The following is a 23863-nucleotide window of genomic DNA, read 5'->3' as shown; positions in this document are numbered from 1 at the left end:
AAATCATCACACGCTTCCCTTAAATCATGTTGAGTTGTTAAGTGATCTCTAATAAACACACTCATGTGGTTTCTGACACACTGTTACAATATGTCTATATAATGCATAAAGAAGATTTAAAAATTCAGAATTCAAGATGGCTGCTATTGTTTTCAGCTGTTGTCTGCTGGACTGAATTTATTGTTAACTTCAAAACATGAATAAATGCTCTCTTTCCTGTAGCTGTACCATGTAAGACGCCCTCTGTGCTTGGTGAAGGAAAAATTAACTGCTTTGAAGGCAACAGCACTTTCTGCATAGTGGAGTGCTCCCCTGGTCACCTGCTGCTGGGCACCCTGAACCTCACCTGCCAACATGACGGCTTATGGAGTGACTTCCAACCGCTGTGTATAAGTGAGAACGCAACCGAACTACTCAGAATTCATGATGGTGTCAAGTTTATATTCCAATGTTTATAACATTTCAGTAGTTACGTCCCTGATTCCCAGTGCCACACACTCTTAAAAATGGATGGTGCTTTAAAAAACTATTTTTTGTAAATGAGATGTGAAGGACCTTTTTAAAACTTGAAGCACCTCCACAAAATGTTAAGGTTCTATACCCAATAAATGTGTTCAAGAACCATTAAGGAACCTTTAAGAATATATCATTGTACCACTCTCCTAGACTATATCCTAGACCACTAGAGGGAAGTGTGAGTCAATATCAAGACTTGTAGTAGCCGAGTCTCAAGTCAAGACCAAGATCAGATTAAGACCTTTTTGATAATATGAAAATAAAAAGATGAAAGGGGGAAACTGTTCATTTGTAGTGCCATCATTCATTATACATGATATATACATGAATATATATATATATATAATACATTTTGTCATATACTTTGTAACTTATGACATCAAATAATGTACAGGGTTCCAGTTTCCTCTCCATTTTAGTTCTACCCAGTTCCAACCAGCCATAGCTTAGACTGAGGCTGAGACTGGACTCGAGTACTACACTAGTATACACTGCATTTTTTGCATTTTGCCAGCTCAAACTCACTAGAATCCCAGAAACTACCTTGAGCATATTTTTACAACATTTAACTTCATGTCTATCAAAGTTCTATTGAATAATGATTTGAGAGTTTTCTTTGCCAAAGCACATATAGAGTCATATGCAGAAGCTTGAAGACTACCAGACAGATGACATATTTTGATGATTTTCTAAGTGGAAAGTGTACGATTTCTATTTATTTGGTGAGTTTAACAATTGCAAAATAGAAAAAAATATAACATGTTTTTACCCCCATGTTAAATGTGGCAAATAAACAGCAAAAGTGCATTAAAGTGTGCAGAAGTGTGTTCTCTGCAGACGATGTGTTCATTTATTTTCACTTACAAAATCAACAAAACGCGTGTCATTTGACCAGAGGTGCTCAAATATTTGTATACTCTCAAATCATATTTAACAAAGCCTACTCATGTCTAAACTTCGGATAGGTAATGTGCAGACACATATATACTGGGAGCACTGAATGGTAACATTGCAGAGTTATTCTGCGCTTGATTCTCTGCAGGTTACGGCCATTTGTTACTGGCTTCATCGGTGTGCAGTGTCCTTTCAACAAGCTGCTACTGTATACTCTGCTGTTCGCTTTGCAGAAAGAGTGAGTATGTTGTTCATTCTTTATATGCAACATTTAAGAATATTGCTATTTTCTTTGTTACTCTAGTCATTATAACATCAATTGTCTCCTATTTAATGTTGCAGGAAAAAAGACAGTCAGAAGGTAAAACAACTTTGACATTTCATTACAGCTTCTGTGAAATCTATAAGGGTCTGTTTACATCTTGCATCAACATGTTTTCAGTGATCTTATCACGTTCAGATTTCACTTGACCTCGTGAAAAGCCTCTTGTAAACACCTGATCCGGATCATCAGATGAGTAATATGGACGTGTGCCTGGGGGTCTGTGCCACTAGGGGACCCCCAGGGCAATTATGACAAAATCTAAACTGCAGTTTTAATTTGTTTCTTGAACATTACTAGCAGCACAAAAATTAAATTATTTAAGCTTTCCCGTTGTGTTAAAGCTGATCATAATCCTGACAATCTACACGTTCTTCCTAAACATCTGCTTCATTCTTTTCCACTGCTTAGCAACTGTTACACTATCTGGCATTACCTCGGTCAAGCTTTCAGGTTTTTAGTTAGCTCAGTTGGTTAGAGTGTGGTGCTAATAACGCCAAGGTCACGGGTTTGATCCCTGTGCGGGCCACTGATCTGCTTTGGGGCAGTCATGGGCTGGAGGTTAGGGAACCAGCCTTGTGACCGGAAGGTCGCTGGTCCAATCCCATTAACTGATAGGACATGGCTCAAGTGCCCTTGAGCAAGGCACCTAACCCCCAACTGCTCCCCGGGCACCGTGGATAGGGCTGCCATTGCTCCGGGCAAGTGTGCTAACTGTCCCCTAGTCTGTGTGTTCACTAGTGTGTATGTGGTGGTTCATTGCATGGATGGGTTAGATTGCAGAGGTGAAATTTTCCCATGTGGGACTAATAAAGTTCGCTTAATCTTAATCTGATACCATTTCCAAAGACAAACACAAATTACAAATGCCAGCCTGAGTTACAGAAATAAGTTGCTGCGTTGTCTGCAGTGATCTATAAACTTACTTCTCAGCATAAAGTAATCAAAGGTAAGACATAAAAACATTTTCTTTGCCTGCTATGGCATTGCTTTAACTTATGATGCTTGATGGCTTCATTTTTTAAGGTTTTCTGGTGTTTTCTTCATCTTTGTCATGTACATTTAAGCCTTCTGCTTTTAACTGATGCCTTAAGTAAGTGTCGTGTTGGTGGCTGGGTTTATGTTATCTTTGTGCCTTGTTATTGTGTCCATGATCTTCCTTTTTTGTTTGTTTTGTACCACTATACCATGTTGGATGTTATGGTAACCGCACTGATGTCTGTCAGCAATATGCTGTAAGCTCATATCATGTCATACATGCAGTGTGTTTGGAAATTGTAATTTTTGACAACTTACTATTCTCTTTATGCAACCAGGGCAGGTCAGCATTCTCCCTGAATGACAAAAAAAATCATATTTCATATTATAAACAGAAACATTTTATTCAAGAGGTTTGTTTTTAGACACAAATATGTGTTTATAGTGCTCATATGCACAAAGCCTTAGTTAGTATGTTGTCATTGAGATGCTGCCCAGCCCACATTTAACCTGCTGCGCTATCAAAAATAAATTCTTGACCACCAACAAAAGTAGCGTATATAGAGACCCACCAAACATTTGTACCTATAACCTAATGATCTGGGCCTCCCAGGATGCACTGTGTTTGGATTATGATTGGATCACTCAAACCACATTCAGAGCTTGTCAGAGACAGATCTTGACTACATTTAACCCAAATGTCAACAGAATGCATTTTCGTTATCCATAAACAATTATGTAAGTGGAAACGTGTCTGCCAAGTGTTGAGAAAAGCAGGAAGAGTACAGTCAGATCTTGTCAGTTCACACCAGGAATTCATTTTAGTGAAAAGTGTAAATGGAATCTAGCCAAGGTTTATCCAGATATGATCCAGACACAAAACACATGTTAATGCAAGGTGTAAAGAAGATCTAAGTGTGTTTCATGAGTAATATGTTCATACACTATATGGACAAAAGTATTGGGACACACCTCTTAATCACTGAATTCAGGTGTTTCATTCAGTCTCATTGCCACAGGCACCTAGCCATGCAGTCTGCCTTTACACATTTGTGAAAGAATGTGTCGTTCTAAAGAGCTCAGTGAATTTGAGCGTGGTGCTGTAAAAGAATGCCACTGTTGCAACAAGTTAGATGATTTTATATATATATATATATATATATATATATATATATATAGATAGATAGATAGATAGACAGAGACAGACAGACACTTTATTGATCCCGACAGACGTTTAGCAGCCAGTAGAAGTCACACAGCACAGTTACAATAATAAGAGTGGTGCAATATGAAAAGAAGAATGTACAGGCTCAACAGAATTGTTAAGTATAAATAACACTGTCAACTATAAACAAATAAAGTTACCGAGGCCCATAGTGCATAAAAGTCGCCAACGCTCTGCTGATCAATTACTGCAGAGTTCCAAACCTCCTCTGGCATCAACATCAGTACAAAAATTGCACCAGAAGCTTCATAGCATGGGTGTCCATGGATAAGCAACTGCATGCAAGCCTTACATCACCAAGCACAATGCCAAGTCTCGGATGGAGTGGTGTAAAGTGCCACCACTGGACTCTGGAGCAGTGGAACCAGATTCTGTGGAGTGATGAATCAGCTTCTCTATCTGTCAGTCTGATGGACGAGTCTGGGTTTGGCGAATGCCAGGAGAACGTTACCTGCCTGACTGCACTGTGCCAGCTGTAAAGTTTGGTGGAGGAGAGATGATGATATGGGGTTGTTTTTCAGGGGTTGTCTAGAACCCTTAGTTCCAGTGAAGGAAAATCTTAATGCTTCAGCAGAACATGACATTTTGGACAATTCTAAGCTTCCATCTTTGTGGGAACAGTTTGGGGAAGAACATTTTCCGTTCCAGCATGACTGAGACCCCAGTGCACAAAGCAGCTCCATAAACTCATGGCTGGGTGAGTTTGTTGTGGAAGGACTCCACACAGCCTTGACCACAACCCCATCAAACACATTTGTGATGAACTAGAATGAAGATTGTGAGCCAGAACCTCTCATCCAACATCAGTGTCTAACCTCACAAATGCTCTTCTGGATGAATGGGCAAAAAATCCCACAGACACTCCAAAATCTTGTAGATCTTGTAAAGCTTCCCAAATCAGAACAGTGGAAGCTGTTATAGCTGCAAAGTGGGGACCAACTAAATATAAATGGCTATAGATTTAGAATGGGATGTCATAAAAGCTCCTGTAAGTGTAATGTATAGGTGTCCCACTACTTCTGTCCATATAGTGTAGCTCTGATTATAATATTTAAAACTAATCAGATTTTTTCCTTTCCATCAATCAGAGCTCAGGAGGCAGTGATGAATCCAGCATATCAAGCAGGAGATGCAGAGCTGGAAGAAACATTACACAGTGTGTGATGCTCAAGTGACCACTTTCATTCCACTCTTTAAAGCTGCCATTTTACAAAAAATCAAATTTCCCTGGTTTTTTTTTGTTTTTTTTTATTTTTTAAGAGTCTGACGTAGAATGTATGCAGGACGTCTCAAAACAAACCATTGTCAGTCCATAAAGTCCATATATGGAAACTTGGAAACTATGCTGCAAAACTTTTTGAAAAAAAAAAAATTGCAAAAACTTTTTATAAAATAATTATGGGCAGCTCAACACTGCACTTAAATGACATCAAATAAATGACTTTATCATATTATTTATTATAAACTGACAAAATCCATTTAAGATGTTTGTAAATTTTTTCCCCACTATTATACTGGTGTAAATGCTTTCACTATTTATTTCAAGTTTTTGCATTACAAAAGTATGTGATCAGCATAACAAGTTAAGTGGACCATAGAATCTTGGATGTATTTTCAAAATTTCTTATATTTAGTATTTTTTATTTTATTTTAATGCAGCATGCACTTGAACTGACATGGACAAGTTTGTATGAAAGCCTTTGATGAGATAAAATCCACCTGAGATGAGAAACTTCAGTGGAAAAACCTTTTTGTAAAAAGGCCTTAACATGGTCATCATCACAAACTAGATTAAATTTGAATAGTGATGTAGAAATATTGCAGAGTCTTGAATATCTGATTCATTTGACTTTTTCTTGTTTTACATCTTTCAAAAAATCTAAAAACTTTGTTGTTTCTGTCCAGTTTTTTTTAAAGCCAGACTGTTGTACCTCTCTCAATGTTACTCTTAAAGGTGTTGTAAAAAAGCTTGTTTAATTCTAAGAGATACAGAGAGACTGGAATATAGTCATGCAAGAAACAAATAACTGTTGATTTTGGCACATCACCCAAAACAAATGTTATAAGTAGACTTCAAAAGAAAGTATTTTTTAGTAAGTTTTCACATGGCAAAAAATGCTAATCACACCACATTTCAAGAACCTAACAGACTGCTGCCTGGCAAAGTTCACTTCTCAATGCATGAGTCAATATCTAATTTTTGAGTGTACTGGTTTGTGTCATAACTTAATTATATTAACTTATTTATATTAACATGCTTTGTAGGTAGAGTGGGATGTGTATGACTTTAAAAAATCTTTTAAAAATTTGTGAAATAGCTAATCATTTCAGTTCTGCTTTACTGCCTTTTATAAGTATTAAAGAACAAATATTAAAACTCACTCAAAACCTAGACAATCTGATGGTCGAGGGTCCCGGTTGATGATCTGTGCTTGGTCATTAATGAATTTACTACTTTAAGCTTTCTTATTTAAGGAAGGGCGTTGGGAGAGAACCCAGATTCTAACAAAGCACAAAGCCAGAACATTACAGTACCCACCCCCCAGAAACAGCATCCAACATTCCCAAACCTGCTGTGTGGTTCAGGGTCCAGGACGTGTCTAGCGGTTCCTCCAGCCCATACCCCTTGCAGTCCATTAAATATTGAGTACCCCCTACAAACTCACTGGGAGTCCAGAAAATGCTGGACCATGTAAGCAGGGGACCCTGTGATTATATGCAGGGGCAGAGGGATAGAGACTGGAGCCAGGGAACTACAGAGGACCAGTTTCAGGTGGGAAACATGAAACGTTGGGTTGATGCGCATGGTGCAGGAGAAACCAGGAGGCCACCAGGATAACCAGACGTGTTATTTTGAAAGGGCCAATATAACACAGGGCCAGACTCTTGGACTCCATCTTAAGTGGCACGTCCTTGGTGGAGAGCCAGACACATTGTCTCGGATGTTAGGAAGGACCCAAACATCGCCTACGATTGGTGGTTTCCTTCTGCTGTATTGTTGCCTTTTGCAGTGCTGTACGGGCCTTCTGCCATGACCATCAACAACATTGAACAAAGTCTCGGGCTGCATGGACCTCAACCTCGGACTCGTGCTTAGGAAACATGGGCAGAGGACACCCAAACTGGCACTCGAAAGGCAACAAGAAAAGGCAACAGGAGTTCCTAATGGTCATACTCTGCCAAGAGCAGGTGCTCAGACAAGGTGGAGGATCTAGAAGATGCCATTCATCTGAGTATCCTCTCAAGGCCTTGGTTTATCCTCTTAGTCTGCCCATTTGCCTGGGAGTAAAAACCAGGGGATAAACTTATGGAGGTCCCCAGTAATTTGCAAAATGCCCCCCAAAAGCTGCTGGTAAGTTGGGGCCTTGGTCAGAAACCACATCCATCCATGGATTTTGAACATTCTGTGACCATTTTGGAAAACAGCCCGTAATGCCTCCTCATGCCAGAATGCAGAATTCCATGGCATAGTCTGCCACTGAATGTCTACCCTGCCTTATTCGGAATAGACCCCGTTACTCCTCCACAGACTGAGTGATCAAAAGTTCTGCGCATAGAGGCCATAAATTGTTTGGCAGAGGAATGTATGGTCTCATCGTTCTCCCACAGAGGGGCAGCCCATGTCAGGGCCGAACCAGTAAATAGTGAGGTGAACAGGGAGCCCAGGATCCCCGTTATACCTTTCAGGACAAAGTAGATTGGGTTCTGTCCTAGGAACAAGGAAGTGGGACTTTTGGTAGACTGGGCTGGAGATTCAGCTACTTGAGTTTCAGTTGCATTACTGAACCCTGATTTGCTAGGGCATTCCTTAACTTGTTGACACTGTTCTGCTGAGTCCATGTCCTGGCTCAGTCTTGCTGTAACGTGGTGGCTGGCATATCCCACATGAGGACTGAAGCAACAATCCCCTATTAGAAACCCAGTGAGATATGGGATAAACCACTGAGCAGGTGCAGAGATGAACTCAAGTGCAGAGCAGTAGAGAATGAATGAGAAAGATGGAGAAAAGCAAGGCTGCACCAAGCAAGACCCAAGCTTGCAACCTCACAATGTGGGGTGAGTGCACTACTGCTGAGTTACTGCAGCAATGCTAAAGAGATCCTCACAGAGGAGCTGATAAACAAAAGGGGGAGCTAATGCCAGACAAAAGAAATGCCAGATCAGCGTCTTCAAAAAAGCAAGTTTCTGAAAACTAAGGGAGAAATTAAATCAACTGAAAAGGACACTCAAATCGAACACAAGGAAGGGCACTGGGAGAAAACCCAGATTTTAGCAAAGAACTCAAGACCCGAGAGAATACCGTTACCTGCTCAGCAGAGAGGCATGCGTGTGGCAGCATAAACTCAAGACTGAGCAGAAAGCAGTGTGTGAGCACCCCTAAATAGGGGGCCCATAGCTGCTATCACTCAGCCCTAATTACCCCTTAGTGTAATTACTTTCAGTATGTCTCTTCTTGTGGTAATGACAAAAGTCTTCAAAACTGTGCTTTAAACGCAGTAACTACTATCAAAATGGTTGGACTTGGGTGCAAAAAAAAGCTACACAAATGACTCGTACAACAAAAAGGAGTCCACAAAAGCCACAATTCTTAAAATCTGTGTCATCACAAGCTTTTCTTTATTTGCCAGACATAAGTTCCTGAAGAGCAAAGTGCACGTGAGCCAAAACATGGCAGCCTTTTGGTGTGCAAATCATCTGGTTGCTATGTAAAGTTGTTTTTTGACCTGCACACTCAAGTCCAGATGTTTTGATAGCTACTGCTTTTAAGTCACAATTTGAAGATCTTCATCAATACTACAAGAAAGAAACATACTGAAACTAAGTTTCTCTCTCCCTATTTCTGTGTCTCACCTGCTCTTCCTGCATTAGGCCCGGTGTGTCTGGATATGTCCAATAACTGTGAAAAATGATGAATAAAGGCAGATTGTCCAGCCAAATTCACTTTTTCATGTTGTAGTGTTTTTGCTAACCATGATTTCCTCTCATTATGATAAAAGACAGGTTCACAATTGTTGACAGAGCACTCTCACAACAATGTGTGTTGCATAATTTCCTAGTAGGTGTGGCACAGCTTGGCTACAATGCAAAACTGCATCAAACAGATGCAATACCATTCACAGAGAGGGTCTCTTTCTCAGAACTCTTTTTCGGGGGATGCTGTTAAGGTAAGCTGTGCATCTGAACACAGGTTTTCATTTTAACACAGGCTCTTTTGGTTTTGATTGCATTGTGAGAGATTTACACTGCAAAATGTCAATTTTATAATAAAAGATTTCCTTGCCAGGAAAATCTTGCAGATTTTTGCAGTAAAGAAAACCTGTCAACTCCACTCTAAGGTCATTTGAATAAAATATGAAATATATTTTTCATTCTTCACAGATGTTACATTGTGCATTTACATCTGTAAATATTTGCTAATAATAATAATAACTAATAATAATAACTAATTATTATTATAATAATAATAACTAATAATCAATCACTGTTTATGACATATTTACACCCAGACTCACATACAGTTCTCCTGACTTGCTTCTTGTCCATCAGATGGTTTTTATGAAGCATATATGGCTGTATTTTGGATGGCTGGCTGTTACGATCATGGTTCATAATGGTACAGTATGTTTGATTATTTATTACCTGCTGTTTTTTCCAGTTATAGTTACTTGAAGACTAACAGTTTGATAAAGACACCTTTAGGCATGTCTTTATTAATCACTTATTTAGTCGTTAATCTTTAGACTTAAAGAAACAGTCTGGCAAATACATAATTTACACAAATTTCCTCTTAGTCCATCAGCCAAGACATGTTTGGTGTCTTAAGTTTGTTTCTTTAATTTTGCACAAGAGCTACGAGGCTAATATAAGGAACAAGTTATGTTTGTTACCCCACAGCATTCTGGGAGAGCATGCAGAAATGTTTACACATTGAATAACCTCTATTTCAGATCACTGAACTTGGTTTGGGTTGAATCAATTGTGTGAAGATCTCTGCAGGCAGTTTTGCAATATTGTCAATTGGTGAGGTTTAAACTTCCTCATGTTTTAGCTGGTGTTGTAGTCAAGACCACTAGAGGCAAGTCTGAGTCAAGACCGAGACCAGATTGTGATTTTTTTTTTCAGAATATAAAACTAAACAGGGAAAAGGGGAAGAAACTGAAATTCATTTATAGGTCATACTAATGTTAGCTACATTAGCCTTCTTGCTCCAGCTCAAAATGAAAAACAGAAATGTGGACATCAAACACTGTCTTCATTGGCTTCCTGAATACATTTGGGGTAAGATATAATTTGAGTATACTTATATATCAATTTTTTGGCTGAACTATTCCTTGAAGATTCCATAACCTCTATTAATATTATTCTTAAGCTTTGCATGAGCATGAAGAACTAAAGTATAAGGGTTAAAAGAATACATCAACTAAAATAACACAAATAATTCCTCAGACACTGAAAGAGTAGATGGGTGTTTCTACATACATACATCATCTAAACCGCTTATCCTTCTGGGTCACGGTGGGGTACTGAAGCCTATCCCAGCTGTCATTGGGTGGAAGGCAGGATACACCCTGGACAGGTCGCCAGTCCATCGCAGGGCAGACAGACAGACATACACATTCACACCTAGGGGCAATTTAGTATGTCCAATTAGCTTAACTGCATGTTTTTTGGACTGTGGGAGGAAACCGGAGTACCCAGAGGAAACCCACGCAGACACGGGGAGAACATGCAAACTCCACACAGAAATGACCCTGGTCGCCCGGCCGGGAATCGAACCCAGGCTGTTCTCGCTGTGAGGCAACAGCACTACCCACTGCGCCACCATGCTGCCCGGCGTTTCTACAATTACAGGCAATTTTAGGTCCCAGCAGTTGATTTTTGATATATGTTAACATTTATCTTAAGGCAGAGAGGACTGAGTAACACTGTATTTGAAGACTACCTATATAAGGACATTATAACACATGCATAAGCACTGAATAACATATTTATAAAGCAATACTTGAATATTTATTAACATCTTATGCCAGCAAATGCAAGATATCATAAGATGAAGTAAATGACATTGTATTGACATAAAGGTTTTGTACTTCATGTAGAACTATGTAGAACTGATATAATTTCTAAACTATGTTCTTCTAAGTTCTTCCTTTACTTTGGAATGGTGCTTCATAATATTGTTAAAAAAGGAACAAATGTCCATCACTTTAAGGTCCCTTATGTCAATGCAATGTCATTTACTTCATTTTATGTCATCTTGCTTTTACTAGCATAACGCTGTTGTCGGAAGAAAACCTCGTATCTCCATTTTTGACATTTTTCAGTTTTGACATAATTTGAAAATACCTGATGCCCTTTACATTGTTTGTAAATTTCATGATGATTGAACCAAAAGAAACATCCCAAAATGACTTGTGAAAAATTCTGGTTTCATTGACTTACATGAAAAGTAAACTATGTTTTTTTGAAATACAAGGTCTTCCAATAACAAAGATAAGCTGGTGATTAATACTCAAATATTATGTCATAAATATACTATTCAGTGCTTATGCGTGTGCTGTGTAGTACTTATGTAGGTAGCCTTCAAATAAAGTGTTACCGTACAGTGTCAGTTTCACTTTCACATGTAAACTGGTTACTAAACGTACTGAGTTGTAATTTATGACACATATTTTGGGTCAAAATACCAGTTTTATTCATGCCAAACAGCTGTGATTTCTATCTGGACATACATTAAAATTTGTTACTGAACTACAAAATGACATCTTTTCTATTGTAACTGCACTGTATAAATATTATTAAATGAATACTGTTATCAGTCATTTCTTCTTATATGTCTATATGTGACACTGAACAAATAACCTAAAATAACACCTACTTTCATTTGAAGTATTAGTTACTCAATCAGTACATGGACAGAAGTGTGGAAAATCTAATCTAGGGGTTTCTGGATTTACAGACAAGCAAAGTAAACATCATCTTTTCATCTTCAGTATTTTCTGCATATTCTTACCAAAGATTTTATAACTACTGTGATTTAAGAACTGCCTGCGGTGGCAGAAACACCCAGGTATGGAGATGATTCAGCAGACATTGAAACAATGTCCTGAGAAAACTCTAACACAGTCGATCACATGTCAAACAGAAGTCGAGGCCTGGACGTATCATTACCGGACAGACAGCAATATGACCTGGGAGACAGCTCGCCGGTGGTGCCAGCAGCATTACACAGACATGGTGGCCATCCAGAACAAGGAGGAGATCGCCTACCTGAACAACAAGCTGCCCCGCCAAAAGTATTACTACTGGATTGGCCTCAGGAAGGTGGAGGGACAGTGGACCTGGGTGGGGACCAAGAAGCCCCTGACTAAGGAAGCGGCAAACTGGGCAACAAATGAGCCTAATAACCGGCACACCAACGAGGACTGTGTGGAGATCTACATCAAGAGGGAAAAGGACACGGCCATGTGGAACGACGAGAAGTGCAGCAACCTCAAAGTACCGCTCTGTTATAAAGGTAATACTTATAGGTTAAAAAAAACTCAGCCCTCATTAACCCATATGCAAAAGAAATATATTTACTTATTTTTTTTATTTTATATAATTCCAAAATATACACATTTCTGGCAGATATGTAAATATTAAAAATGGACATCATTACATATATTTTTTTGACATATATGTACATATATTCACAACTAACCTAGCCTAAAGACCAGGCTCATAAACTAACTGGATCTAGTCACATGATACATAAAACAGGTGAAGAACATCAAAAGTCAGGGGAAGCTGATCTCTGATGGATGGAACCTGCTGACCTTGATGTCACATGTTCACCTTGAGGGTTCTGGGAATCGTAGTCCTGAGAGTCATGGCTAGAGGGATGTGTGACAATATGTCGATATATTGGCATCTATGTAAAAACTAAAAATGGCACATAGTCTCATCTGAGTGGGGTGTGAACACTTTCACACAAGGAACATTAGGAACATGAATGTTAACGACTATTCAATAACATAAAGCATAACATGAATAACATAAAAACTTGATTGATAACCGAAATTAAATTTCATTGTCACTTGTCAAGACACGGTACACAATGTAGCACATATATTTTAAATACAAGGGAATATTTATACCTATATTTCTATTTGTTTGGAATTTTGGTGATAAGCCATTACATATGTTGACATATATTGCCATACATTTTGAATGTAAAGAAATATATGTGTAGACATTTTTCTATATTTGTCATTTTGATGCTATGGCATTACATATATTGACAAACAGTGCTGTGAAAAAGTATTTGCCCCTTCCAAATTTCTTCTATTTTGCATATTTGTCACACTTGAATGTTTCAGTTTATCAAACTACTTTTAATATTAGACAAAGAAAACCCAAGTAAACACAAACTTTAATTTTTTTAAATGATGATTTCATTTATTTATTGTGTGTGTGCAGTGTCCTGTTTAAATACATCATGCAGTGAACATGCTGAGTGTGTGGAAACCATCAACAACTACACATGCAACTGTGACCCGGGCTTCACTGGTCCTCGCTGTGAGGGAGGTACAGCAGTGGCTAAAATACTGAATGGGCAAAAATCTACACTGCAAAAGCTGCTTGTTTCTTATTTGTTGTTTTTGTTATATCACAAGAACTAAAATATTTTCATATATGAGACTACAGCAGTTTAGTCCCACCCACTCACACTTAAATTATTGAGTATTAGTGGTGTTTCAGTCCAGACTGCTTTTTTATTGAGGCAGTGGGGGTGAAAATATAGCATACAGGCTATTTAATGTAGGACATTTGCAGCATGTGTGAAGAAATAATTAGTGCAAACACGATCCTTTACATGTTACTGTCAGTTTCTAGTCTGACGCATTGCAGCCCTTGAACCTGTTATGTCCATTTATTACACATTTCTCTGTGTGGATCCACAGCTGTACAGTGTTCGTCTATCTCTGGAAACTCCAGTGGGTGGAGTATGAAGTGCAGCCATCCCATCTCCACAAACAGCTACAGCTCCACCTGCACATTCAGCTGTGAGGAGGGCTTTGAGCTGAGAGGCTCAAACACAACCCAATGTGATCACACTGGACAGTGGACACACAAGACCCCCACCTGCTCAGGTACTAATACATCTACTACTGCAGATGTTTGCAATATTTGTGCCCTGTAAATAACAATAAAGGGGAATTTTACAGATTTTTATTAAATTCTGCATGAATAAATGGTTATATGGAGTATAAATGGAGTTCGATGTGAAATACCTCATTAGGCAAGTTGTTATATGAAGTGGTTATGAATATGTTGCTTGATACCTACATTGTTTCATGATAGTTTTGAGATAAAGTTTTGCTTAAAATGTTTTTTTTTTATTAATTCATGGTGGAGAGGAACAAGCAGGGTGACAATATAGTCCGCAAAATAGGTTTTACTTTAGATCAGCACTACCATCATCAACATTACATTACATGCCTTGTGACCAGAAAGTCGCCGGGTTTGATCCCCCGAGCCGACAGTATGTAACCGAAGTGCCCTTGAGCAAGACACCTAACCCCCAACTGCTCCCCGGGTGCTATGGATAGGGCTGCATACCACTCTGGGCAAGTGTGCTCACTGCCCCCTAGTGTGTGTGTTCACTAGTATGTATGTATGTAAGTGGGTGTTTCACTGCACGGATGGGTAAAATTAGGAGGTCTTATTCCTCTGTGTGCAAACACAGTTGGTCAATGGTTCTAAATTATAAAAAATATATAAATTAAAATAAATTATAAAATCACTGGTGGTTTTGGATAATAAATAAAATAGCAATATTTGCGTCACAGACTATGGAACCTCTGGTTCCCATCACAACCACTTGAAATTTGAGTCAGTATGTTTCTCTAAATATTTTTTTTTCTTGAATTACTTATCTCAAAATAATTTTCTCATGATAATTACCATGAGACAATTATCTCAAGATATATAGAGAAAACTTAAGCATATTCTCCACTCTGCCCTGTAGATAGCTGTGTATCCAAGAATGTAATTATTTTAAGGGACACTGACCGCTATATAGCCCTGCGATGGACTGGCGACCTGTCCAGGGTGTATCCTGCCTTCCACCCAAGGACAGCTGGGATAGGCTCCAGCACTCCACCGCGACCCAGAAGGATAAGCGGTTTAGATGATGTATGTATGTATGTATGTATGTATGTATGTATGTATGTATGACCGCTATAGAGCACTTTATTTTAAACTCCTCTCAAATGCAAATTGATAAACCTGTATATCAAAAAATATGCATCCACCTATAGCCACTACGTTGTCCAGAAAGCTGTAGCTGCTTCAATACTTTGGATATATTTATGTAACCCTTCCTCCCAATCAGTCTGCTGCATTTTTAAACATGTTTCAAATGGAGCTATGATATAATATGATGTCTGTTGGCGAGCACTGAAACAGTGTTTCTGTATTTGAGACCAAGCTCAAAATGAAGTGCTATATAGCGATCAATGTCCATTAGAATAGCTCCGATCACAGATACACAACTTCCAGCATCCCTGAAAACAATGGACAGTGGGCTTACAGAGATAATAGAGAATGGAATGCTGCCAATGGTGAATTGGTGCCATCTACAGGATGGATGGGGAACACACACACACACACACACACACACACACACACATTTTCTAAGCCGCTTATCCTTCTGGGTTGCGTGTGGAATATGCTTTTCATTATAGCTTTAGATAATAATAATTCAAAATGAGCGGCTTTCCGGCTTATTTACCATATATGGACTGTATGGACTGAGGCATGTGTAGTTTGTTCAAAACATACCATTCACCACCCTGTCCATGCAGTCTATATATTGAAACCAAGCTGCAAAAATTTATTGTTTCCATGATGTTATGAGAACCAACCTATTTACATAAATAGTAGCAGTCAGAACAAAAGTTTTTATCTCCAAATTTGTTGTTTTTCTCCCTATTTTAACATAATTTAAAAATGCCAGTCACTCCATAGAAATAGTCAAAGATTACTTGCAATTAATCTTGTTATATTAACTTACATACAAACGTTAAGAATGTTTCTTCCTTCTGTAAAGTTGTTATTTAGAGATATGAGTTTTACACCTATGCAGCCTATAGCAGTTTAGTTTATCTCTACTTTTCATACATTTCTCTGTGTGGATCCACAGCTGTACAGTGTTCGTCTATCTCTGGAAACTCCAGTGGGTGGAGTATGAACTGCAGCCATCCCATCTCCACAAACAGCTACAACTCCACCTGCACATTCAGCTGTGAGGAGGGCTTTGAGCTGGTGGGATCACTCACAACCCAATGTGATCACACTGGACAGTGGACACACAAGACCCCCACCTGCACAGGTACTAATACATCTACCACTGCAGATGTTTGCAACAATTGTGCCCTATAAAGAACATTAAAGGGGTACTTTACATATTTTAAAAACAATCAATACATTGTTCAATAAATTGTTAAGATCTAAAAAGTGTCAATTTGTCACTCAGAATTGCTGGGAAATAACCAAATAAGACTTTGTAAGATGGGTTTGTGTGCTCTGAGTTCAAATGCTGAACAAAATTACAGGCATGTAATGGGTTACAGGCATGGGTTACATGGGTTACACCTAAGGTATGGCTATGTACGCCTCAGCCAGGTTATCGCCATGGCCCCCAGTTAGGTTATAGTCATGGGCCCCAGTGGGGTTAAGGTTGCATGCCCCAGTTAGGCTACAGATGTGGGCCCCAGTTGGGTTAAAGTTATTGGCCCCAGTTGGGTTAAAGTCATGGGCCCCAGTTGGGTTAAGGTTGTGGGCCCCAGTTGGGTTAAAGTTATTGGCCCCAGTTGGGTTAAAGTCATGGGCCCCAGTTGGGTTAAGGTTGTGGGCCCAGTTGGGTTAAAGTTACGGGCCCCAGTTGGGTTAGGGTTGTGTGCCCCAGTTGGGGTAAGTATGAGATGAATATAAATTTCAGGAAAACACAAATTTGGTAGCTTTTCTGCCAGTTTAAGTGAGCCCAGGAGTTCAGGGGGGAAACTGTATGAGGATCGCAGCCTATTTTATTGATTATGGTCGAGGTAACATTTTTTCTCTTCCAAAGTTTGGTTCTTCTCTTCAGTTTTTTGCGGCTTAGTTTCCATATACGGACTGTATGGAGTGGGGAGTGAACAGTATGTTTTGAAAATTTGGTAATGTGCAGACAGCAGACAATTTCTGCAGATGATCCTGTTTTATTCCTTGAGTTTACATTTTGTAGTTTAGATTCAAACTACTGGCAACCCTTCAAAAATAAGGAGTCAGCTGTTTATAATGTCTGTTTATATTATATGTGCTATAAACAAAGCCAGCTCTATCTTAAGGCCCTGCTAGTTGTGTGGAATATTAGCTGCTGATGGGTGCAACTTTCACTCACAGTGCCTTCCAGAAAAACAGGAACACCAACAATTCTCACTCTGTATGTTTTTCTAGAATGAAGCATTTTCACATTAAACCACTCTGAATGATCTTGTTCACATTTTACCGATCATTATGAACAAACATGTATACAGAAATTTTGAAAAATTAGTGGAATTCCTCTTTTAGTGAAAGTACGGGTACTGTATCAAAAACAGCTATAAGGGGAAGTACGGATCCAAAAACATACTTGAGTGAAAGTCTCAAAGAAATCGACATTTCAACATACTCAACTCAGCATCTGTTGGAGCTTCAAGGCTGTTAGAACAGCAAATTTTCATATCATTTGTTGAACACATTTTTTTTAAATGTGGAAAACAGTAAAAACTAGAAAGAACTTCTATGAGTAGGTGTGTCAAAACTTGAGGGGTAGTGTATGTGTCAGCAGGTGAAATTTGAACAAGCTGTAAATCAGTTCTGGAAAGCACAGTGTCTTTCTGGCCACCCGTCTTTGTGGGTGTGTTCCACTTTGCCCAAGAGTTACCAAGAAAGAACAGGTCCAATGTCAACACAAAAAAAACTAAGACCTCCCTTAGTTCCTCTAGCTACTTCCTCTTGTGCTGATTGCCCACAGGCTGTGGATGTCCACAGTGTTGATTTCCACTGTTTCAATAAAAAGCTATAAATATATAGCCATAATTCTTCATTCATAACTGTTTAAGGAAACAGCATAAGAACCATTAAGCAGAGGACAATTAAAGCTGTATCTGCCTTTAAAACTAGGCTCATTTTTCCTGGATTGAGGATTTGTCAAGTGAAAGGAAATACTGGCAATGACTTGGACTGCATTTTGATTGGGATCAAAACGATTCTTAGAGAGGGATTTACTGCTTTCCGTAGTATAAGTGTCACTGCAGCCGACAGTATGTTGAAAGCACTAATTTTGATGACCGTTCTGCTCTGGCCTGGACTTTTCCGGCACCTGTTGCTGGCGCTAATGGACTGGATATGGCCCCAGCATACTGAACTCAGAGCAGAGCTACACAAGACATTTCAGGGGTAGGATTCAGTGTCAGTGATGCTTTCCATTCGAAAGACTTGGATCACAAAGTTGGCATGAAAAAGTCAACTTAGAGTTCTTCGCATTCTTCTTATTATTATTAAAAATTCACAAAAATATTCCCCTCCTACAGCTTTAAAGCTCAACCACAAAGCTTTCCGCAGGACTGTAGAACCTATGTCCTATGCAGTGTTCATACAGCATTAGTTTAGACACACTTTTTTTTCCATATCACTGAATAGAACTCTTTCATAGGTTCCCTTAATGTATCATATGATGTATCATATAAAGAACTGAACAATGGGCCCTGAGAACACATGTAAGCTCCCCCAGCCGTCAGCGCTCTGCAAACTGCGTACCTAAATCGTCACACACTTCCATTAAATCATGTTGAGTTGTTAATAATAAGTTGTTAATAATAAACTGTTTATTAAGATCTCAAATAAACACACTTATATGGTTTCTGACACTGCATGACAGACTTTTCTATGAAATGGATAAAGAAAATTTAAAAAGGCTGAATTCAACATGGCTGTTGTTGTTCTGTATTGTTCTTTGTCCTGTAGCTGTACCATGTAAGACGCCCTCTGTGCTTGGTGAAGGAAAAATGAACTGCTTTAAAGGCAACAGCACTTTCTGCACAGTGGAGTGCTCCCCTGGTCACCTGCTGCTGGGCACTCGGAAACACACCTGCCAACGTGACGGCTTATGGAGTGACCTCCGACCGCTGTGTATAAGTGAGAACGCAACCGAACTACTCAGAATTCATGATGGTGTCAAGTTTACATTGCAGGGTTTAGAACATTTCAGTACTTACGTCCCCGATTCCCAGTGCCACACACTCTTAAAAATGAAGCTGCCAAAAGGGATCTTCAGAGTGATACCATAGAACAGTGGTTCCAAATCTTGGTCTTTGGGTGCCACTATTCTTCACATTTTAGAGTTTCTTCTCCTCAAACACTCAACAAATTATCAAATAACTGTAAAATTTAAAGCACCTCCACAAAATGTAAAGGTTCTTTACCAACTGAAAGTGTTCCCAGAACCGCACATCTGAGCCAAGAACCATTTAGTAACCTTTAAAAGTATATCCTAGTACTATAGTGAAGTCTACTCTTGAGTCAAGTGTCAAAACAAGGCCGAGACCAGATTAAGATTTTTTCAGAATATGAAGATAAAAAGAGGAAAGGTGGAAAACTGAAGTTCATTTGTAGTTTCATCATTATACATGATGTATATTAATAAGTATATATATATAACAGATTTTGTCATATACTTTGTAAAATAACATTAAGTAATGCGTAGCCTAGAATATTCTTAATTATTATTATATGATATTACAGTCTTAGTCCAACATTGCATTGTAACTTTTGAAAGCAGATGATGGTGAGGTTCTTCTCTGTCCCGTCTTCACTATTCAGAATCACCACCTAAAGTCAAATGAATGTAAAACAAACAACATCCATTTTGAATGTTATATTAAAACATATAATATTGATAACATTCTAATCTGTTCCCAGAGGATGAACCAATAAACATTAAAACACAAAACAATAGTCAGTTTATTCATCATGGAAAGATCAATTAGATCCTCAACCAGCAGTGAGTAGATTTCATTTAAACATGTAGAAAAAGCACCATTTTATTTCATTGAATAATGATGGAAAACTGTTCAAGAAGAATTTCTGAGTCTGCTTTACCCCGAGACAGAGACAAGACGAGTCCAAACGATGTTGAGAATGATGTTTTTTTGGGGTCCAATTTCCTCCTCATTTCAGTTCTATCCAGTTCCACCCACTAGTTAGGGTCACGATATCACCAGTGCTAGGAGGGCAAGGGCAAAAAAGCTTCCAAGACATATGAAGGCAGGAACTGGACGCCAGCCACTGGATGTTTTTGAACTGCTGCTCAGCAACGTCATTGGAGAGTTGAACACGCTTGGAGGAAAACACTAACCGCCAATTCTGTTATGTCTGCTAACAGACTGGGGGAGAGGAAAGGCCAAGCTACCCACCCAGAGAGAGCCACGGATGGCTGTAGCATCACCGGGGACTGAACTCGTGATCTCCTGAAGATGGGGCCGACGCTTAGACTGAGGCTGTTAATTTACACTCTCGAGACAGAGACCAGATTTGAGCACTACACTAGAATACACTGCATCTTTTGCATTTTGCCAGATCAAACTCACTCGAATCCAAGAATCCCAGAATCACCAGCTCCTGAAGGATCTGCTAACTAGAGATCAATGAGGTGTGTTAGATTAGCGAAAGGTTAGATAGGGAGAATCTAACAATGAGGGCAGTATACTCCTGTACTACCTCGGCTTAAAATAGCGTAGAATATTTGTCTTTTAGAAAATTAAGGTAAAGGTTTTGGAACCATTTTCCTACTGCAAACTCACCAGAATCAACTCCTGAAGGACTTAACAAATATTAGATGTGGACCAGGTGTGTTAGGCTACGTTTACACAGCAGGTAAAAGTGGCCCAAATCTGATTGATCTGATGATCTGTATGCAACATCAGTCTGAACAGATCAGCTCCTAAAGTGACCCACATGCCCCAAAGAACAATGCTTCACAAAACAATCATAACTATGAACAAACAGTTTGAGCGTCATCTTCGCCAGCATCACAGTAGCGGCCATGAAGTTCCGATGGCTGACAGCTGAGCTCATCATCCAGAATGTGTTCGAGCATGTTATTCGGCCACGGTCACTTCTTTGGTTCGCGTTCTCGAATTCTTTAAACTATTCTTCGACACTGCAGCCTCGGTCTCCTCCGGCCGCTTCTTTCGAAACCTCTTTGAACACGGAGTGGTTTGATAAGTCTCTTCTATTTTTTTAGTACAGAAACATCAACCTAAATGTTTTTTGAGTCTCAGCAGAAGACAGCATGAAATCCGATCTGGCTGTTCAGACTGAGTCGCATTGCTGCATATCTGATACGGATCGGATTTCAGTGCCACTTGAGAAAGCTTCTCAAATCGGAATTGAAAATGTCCGATTCCTACTCAGATCCAAACTTGACAGGTGATGTGCGCACTCAGATTTGAATGGGAGGACTGAATGGAAACATTGCAGTGTTGTTCTGCGCTTGGTTCTCCGCAGGTTACGGCCATTTGTTACTGGTTTCGATGGTGTGCAGTGTCCTTTCAACAATCGGCTACTTTATACTCTGCGGTTTGCTTTGCAGAAAGAGTGAGTATGTTGTTTATTGTTATGCGGCAACATTTAACACTTGTGTGGTGCTCGATGTGGGACCCATTTTCAATGTTTACCAAAGAAAAAAATTATGTGATTTATTATTATTTCAACCCCAGATTCTTGGCCTTTGCTCATTTTCTGTGAAGAACATATAAAATAACCCATTTTCAGTGTCTTCACTCTGTTCACCCCCCACACATTTATATTACACATGTGGTGTTGGGTGAGTTGGGAGTAAAAGTGTGGAGGTGCTGTGTCCTTCACTCTGTTCTCCTCCTACATGGCCTGCTGTTAGTGTGTGTGTGTCTGTGAGTATGTGTTTCTATGTGTGTGTGTGTGTGTGTGAGGGTGGACAACCTGGACAGGCTGCTGACTGGCTACAGCTGCTAAAGGAGAACCCTACGCTGGACACTTGTGATATTTTAAACATGGTGTTTTTACATAAATTGTTATGGCTGTGCAATAATGAACAATAACAATAATGTGGTGGGTCCACCACCACTGAGTAACAAACACATCAACACCACACAAGGGTTAGGAATACTGCTATTTACATTGTTATAATGATTTGAATAACAATCATCTCCTATTTAATGTTGCAGGAAAAAAGACAATCAGAAGGTAAAACATGATTTTTTTGACATTTCATTTCAGCTTCTGTGGAATCTTTAAGGGTCAGTTTATATCTTGCATTAACATGTGTTTTCAGTGATCTGATCACATTCAGATTTCACTTTACCTCATGAAAAGCCAGGCCTGGATCATCAAGTTTTATGGACAGGTGCCTGGGGGCCCGTGCCACTAGGGGGCCCCTGTGGGCAATTATGGCAACATCTAAACCGCGGTTTTGATTTGTGGTTTGAACATTACTAGCAGCACAAAAAATCTATGCCGGCTGTGGCAGTATGCTTTAGCTTACGATGCTTGATGGCTTCGTTTTTAAGGTTTTCTGGTGTTTTCTTCATCTTTGTCATGTACATCTCAGCTTTCTGATTTTAATTGATGCTTTAAGTGAGTGTTGCTTTTGTTGCTGGGTTTATGTTATCTTTGTGCCTTGTTATTGCGTGCAGGATCTTGCTTTATTGTTTGTCTTGTACCACTATACAGTGTTGGATGGTATGGTAACCGCACTGATGTGTCAGTAATAGGCTGTAAACTCATATGATGTCATATATGCAGCTGTATGCGACCAGGGCAGGTCTGCATTCTCCCTGGATGGCATAAAAAAAAAAAATTCATATTTCATTCATAATTCAACAGAAAAATTTTATTCAAGAGGTTTGTTTCTAGACAAAAATATATGTTAAAAGCAGTAACATGCACATCGCCTTAGTTCATACACTGCCATTGTGATGTTGCACAGCCCTCATGTAACCTGCTGCATTATCAAAAATAAATCCTTGACAACTACAAAGGAAGCTTATATAGAGACCCACCAAACTTTTATACCCAGGGGCGCTTTAACATGGTGATCCTGGTAAACACTCCCAGGATGCACAGTGTTCGGCTTATAATTGGACCACTCTAACCATACTCAGAGCTGGTCAGAGACGGATCTTGACCACATTTAACCCAAGTGTCAACGGAAATGTGTCTGCCGAGTGTTGAGTAACAGGTGGGAGAATAAACAAAGAAACAAAAGATGGAGGGTATGTGAGGCTCGAGTTCCCCAAACCAGTCTTCTTGCGATCCAGGCAGATGAAAGCTTCCAAGCTGAGCTTCTCAGCTCATATCGAAATCGAGAAAAAGAAAAAATTAAAATGGAAACATAGTGTTGACGTTTTTTACCTGGGGAAAAGTACAGTCAGATCTCATCAGTTCACACTGGGGACTCATTTTAGTGAAAAGTGTAAATGAAAACCAGATAGAATCTGGATACAGAACACATGTTAACGCAAGGTGTAAACAAGATCATAAATAATATGATCACAATGTGCTCTAATTATAACGCTTAAAACTGATCAGATTTTTTCCTCTCCATGAATCAGAATTGAGGAGGCAGTGATGAATCCAGCATATGAAGCAGGAGATGTGGTGCTGGAAGATTAGGAAGTGTGTGATGCTTAAGTCACCACTTCATTCTACTCTTGAAAGCTGCTATTTTACGGATTGAAGATTCTGATGTACAATGTACACACAGGTTTCAAAGCATACCAGTGTCAATCCATAAAGTCCATATATGGAAACTTTGAAACTCCTGGGCAGGTCAACATTACCCCTGGATGACATCAAATAAATAATTATATTACATATTAAAC

The 23863-nt window shown here is 39.2% G+C and overlaps 1 protein-coding gene and 1 long non-coding RNA gene across 5 annotated transcripts; both read left to right on the top strand.

The window, feature by feature from the left end:
- The first annotated feature begins 1567 nt into the window (after nt 1–1567).
- Nucleotides 1568–5120, top strand: LOC118816118. Its single transcript, XR_005007845.1, has 3 exons — nt 1568–1648; nt 1753–1771; nt 5024–5120. It is a non-coding gene; the product is annotated as an uncharacterized LOC118816118 (long non-coding RNA).
- A 3922-nt stretch (nt 5121–9042) lies between these two features.
- Nucleotides 9043–23713, top strand: LOC118815257 (P-selectin-like). 4 transcript variants are annotated; one of them, XM_036581254.1, is made up of 11 exons: nt 9043–9100; nt 9220–9271; nt 9483–9549; nt 12082–12453; nt 13398–13505; nt 13883–14071; nt 16126–16314; nt 18969–19139; nt 21510–21599; nt 22208–22226; nt 23594–23713. In XM_036581254.1, exons 1-11 carry the CDS (start codon nt 9090–9092, stop codon nt 23652–23654), a joined length of 1329 nt encoding a protein of 442 aa, XP_036437147.1. In that variant the 5' UTR covers nt 9043–9089; the 3' UTR covers nt 23655–23713. The 4 variants fall into 4 exon arrangements, with proteins under 4 accessions (XP_036437147.1, XP_036437149.1, XP_036437148.1 ...); XM_036581256.1 differs by lacking the exon at nt 9220–9271 and having other exon boundaries at nt 9052–9100; nt 12085–12453; XM_036581255.1 differs by lacking the exon at nt 9220–9271 and having other exon boundaries at nt 9052–9100.
- Nucleotides 23714–23863: the final 150 nt, after the last annotated feature.

The sequence above is a fragment of the Colossoma macropomum genome, unplaced genomic scaffold (assembly GCF_904425465.1).
Source record: "Colossoma macropomum unplaced genomic scaffold, Colossoma_macropomum, whole genome shotgun sequence".
Lineage (NCBI taxonomy): Eukaryota > Metazoa > Chordata > Actinopteri > Characiformes > Serrasalmidae > Colossoma > Colossoma macropomum.
This window is presented reverse-complemented; position numbering and strand designations above follow the sequence as displayed.